This window comes from Durotheca rogersii (assembly GCF_024521655.1).
Source record: "Durotheca rogersii strain YMJ 92031201 chromosome Unknown GGS23scaffold_9, whole genome shotgun sequence".
Lineage (NCBI taxonomy): Eukaryota > Fungi > Ascomycota > Sordariomycetes > Xylariales > Xylariaceae > Durotheca > Durotheca rogersii.
The window spans coordinates 458908-462557 of record NW_026251240.1 but is presented as its reverse complement, the minus strand read 5'-3'; the positions used below and the strand labels follow the sequence as shown (position 1 = coordinate 462557).

Sequence of the window (3650 nt, the reverse complement as noted above, 5' to 3'; positions counted from 1 at the left end):
TCTCCATGCGCGTATACCTATCCTCATCCTACTTACTAATAGACCAATCGTTTACTGCCCAGCACCACCCCACACGCGACGTCGTGTTAAAGCAACTGTCGGTGTTATTCCTTTCGGGAATTTGGTTCTTTCTTTTCTTTTTTTTTTAATTCTGCTGCTGTATTTGTGTATGTGAGTTCTTACCGTCCACTCACGGCGGTGCCATCGTCAGAGGCCATTTGAGATTGGTGGAAAAGGGGGAACGTTGAAGAAGATAAAAATGAAAGTGAGTGGGGAGAGAGAGAGGAGGGGAGAGGGCGGGCACCAGCACCTGAGGAGAGAGGCGTGTTCTGATTTCGTTTTTCTTTTTAATCATCCGCTGGCAGAGATGATCTCGTCTCGATCCGGATCGCGATCGCTCTCTGTAACCCTTTCTCACTATTATCCTCTCAGCCTCTCCTCTCTCTCTACCTGTCTCTTCCGCGGAGCACACGTAGACACATCGCCAACTACCTATCGCGTCCTCTGGCCTCCACCCGCCACCCCTCCACTCAACCCTCTCTCTTGCTCTCTTTACAGGAGGAGGCATTTTACCGACGTCGCACAAGAGCCATTCTATTACCCGTCTGGAGGAAGAGATTCGGGTGTGGAGGGAATGGAGGAGGGAACCACAAAAAGAGTGAGGCGCTGTGCCACAACCGCACGAGTTTATGCGGATAGGTGCATCTCTTTAACCTCGAGCGCCGATTAGTTCGAGATAGAATAGCGTCACAAGCTATTACGTCGATCAAAGAGCCCCCCCTCCTCCTCCTATTCCTTCATTTCTCCCACCCCCCCTTTTCAACCCCCTTCTAGGCCTGATATTAAGGCCCAAGATATGCCGGGTGGTATCGCGTAGATACCCATCAGACAGGGTAGGATAGTTCGGGATCGGATAGGGTTTCGCGTGCGGCGAGTAGGCGATGAATCCATCCCGTTGCGCATCCACTCGCAGGTTGTTGCTGTGAGCTGGCGCCCCTTCGGATCTCCAGACGACGACGTATCGAAAGAAGAGAAGAGAAGAGGAGAGAAGGTGTAAACCAGGAAAAAAGAGAAAAAATTTTTTTTTCATTCTGGGGGGAGCACATCGACTGATAGTTGTGATCCTGTGGGAATGGCGAATACGATTGGAGGCTCTATAGCAGCTGTCGTGGCAGCGCGTCGGTTCCTGAACGACACTACTATAGGGAATCTTTTTCTCGTTTGAGAACTCCCCTACCGGCCTAGTTGCCAATCGGCCGCGCAGGCCGCGCATGCCTCTGCAGGAATACGATGGCCATGTTGCATTGGCTCAGTACGTAGATTGGTCCTCTCTCTCGACGAGTTACCCACAAGCCAACACCGCGGCCTACTCCCAACCCGTACGTGGTGAACCCAATATACCCATCCCGTGCCCCCTTTCGGCAGTGCGGGCCAATGCCTACCATCGGGGCCCAGGTACGGACAATTTCGACGGCCTGGTACTGCAGGACTGCAGCTCCCCCTTTCCCATGGTAGATCACAGCGCCGGGCGCGCCGGTCCCCGTCCGGAACCAGCTCCTGTCCGGCGGTCTGAGAGGGAGGGCGAGAGAGTGCGTCTGTATGGGTGGAGAGGGGGGAGGGGGGGGGGTTCGAGGAATGCTTCCTGTATACCGACCAGACGGGACGGCCCTGGTCAATTGGGATGGACCCTCCTAGGGCCGATCCTAGGGAGCCTGAACCCGGGCTCCCTTGAGAATGGCTACGAACAGAAACAACTAAAACATCAACGTTAATATGTATGGCACGTCTCCTGTCAGGGTGAGAATGTTTCTGCTGGGGTTGCCATAAGTCATCACCCGCCCTTCTAGGCCACTAGCGGCCGGCCACAGAGGGGAGTAAGGAACACAACCAACGGCAATGCGTGGCGCGCTAATGCCCTGAAAACTCACCATGTACGATCCAGGCTCCGTTACGTGGTTGTTAGTGGATATACAAGTGTCTGCCGCAGGAGAATAGATGTGATGAGAAACAAGGAACCGCAGCGCCGGTGCGGAGAGGCCAATGGGAGAGAAAGTCAGGATCCTCCTGTCATGCCAACCGCAAGCCACAACGTCTCGCTGATGGGTGAGAGAGTGAGGGAAGAGGAGGGGGGGTGCGGCATCGACAAGGAATGATGCGTGACCACGCGGCAGGGCGTCGCAACCACGTTTGGGAATAACGTGGGATTGACGTAGGGACAGAACGTCGAAGACTATTGGCGGCGCAAACCCCGTAACGAAACAGCCTCCCTCTCTTCCTACGAAAGGGAACTGTTGGTATGCAGTCTTGTCTAACTGCTCAGGATCGCCAGAAGAACGTGGGAGCCTCGTGTGTCTCGTCCAAGGGGGAAAGCAAATTGAGACACAGTCGTGCGTACATACGGCACGCATTAGTGTGCGCCTCGTAGCTAGTTGCTTTCGCTATTCCTCCCCTCGACTATCGAATTCGCCCCTCGACGCTATAGCTAACTAGTGCGCGACTCATCAAGCGCCTGGCCGGGCCTCGGGTGGGCTGGGAGGAAATGGCCCTGCAGCGTCTCGATCCTGCGGAGAGGCGAAAAATAGGAATATGCCCAATGCCAATGCCAGATACAGCTTTGGGCGCCTCATCTATGGGGCACATATGCAATGGGGAATTCTCCGTCGCTTCTGTCATTTACCTGACATACCAGCTGGTAGGACGGCCGGGCGACGGATGGGGCGACGGATGGACGGATGCAGAATTTGCTTGGACAAGGCGTAACACGGACAACCCGTCTGGTCCCGCCATCTCGACCGACTTATCTGCCTCGCCCTCGGAGCGACACGGTGCGCGCGAGAGGGCTAGGCAGACGAGCGTGAGCGTGAGCGCGAGGGTGTGGCGTAGAGGGGGGGGGGGTCGGCCGCCAGCGACACACAGCAGCGCGATTACTTGCAGCAAGGCGGCCTAGATTTCTCGATTCGCACGGTAGGTTGCGTGAGGGACGCATAGATTGTCGTCACCTCGGGCAGCAGCCTCTGGCCACCCCTGGGCGGATACCTCGAGACAGGTTCCTCGAGTGACACTGCTAGAGTGCCGTATGACTCGCCAGCCATCCGGCCATCGGTTAGGGACGCGAGAGTCTAGTCAGCCCACGTCGGTATTGTTATGCGCAAACCAAACAAGCAAAACCTTCCCGAGGCACACAAGCAGCGTCTGGCCTCATCGTCTGGCCTCATCGTCCGTGGTCAGCGGCAGCCAGGTAACCAGGGCAAGTCCCCGTGGAACATGACCTGTCGCCATGCCAGACCAGTGCAAAGTCCAGGAACGGCATTTGATTGTTGGGTCTAGCCCTCCGGGCCTTGGCAGCGCTAACGTCTTGTGGAAGCGCGTGTTACTGCGTAGTAGTAGGTTACTGTGTAGTAGTAACACCTTGCTGAACTTGTGGCCAGGTTATGCAGCCTGAGAAGGCTGAGAGGACTGTAGGTTCAGGGGGGTGGAGAGGACGGCGAGGGTGGCGATAGGTACGGTAACCTTGCAGCGCCGCCATGTAGGTAAGAGGCAACCTTTCTATTGAATTTTCAGATGCGCGGAAATCCTTTTGCCGGGCTAGCACTTGGGGTTGTTGGCAGGGTTCGAAACATGGTGCTGCCATCGACTTCGCTCGTGTATGG

At 55.9% G+C, this 3650-nt stretch overlaps 1 protein-coding gene across 1 annotated transcript; it reads right to left on the bottom strand.

Annotated features, from left to right (window-relative positions):
* Positions 1-1514: 1514 nt before the first annotated feature.
* On the bottom strand, positions 1515-2742 carry GGS23DRAFT_529686 (uncharacterized protein). The gene has a single exon (XM_051514724.1). It carries the CDS (start codon positions 2406-2408, stop codon positions 1755-1757), a length of 654 nt encoding a protein of 217 aa, XP_051372079.1. The 5' UTR covers positions 2409-2742; the 3' UTR covers positions 1515-1754.
* Positions 2743-3650: the final 908 nt, after the last annotated feature.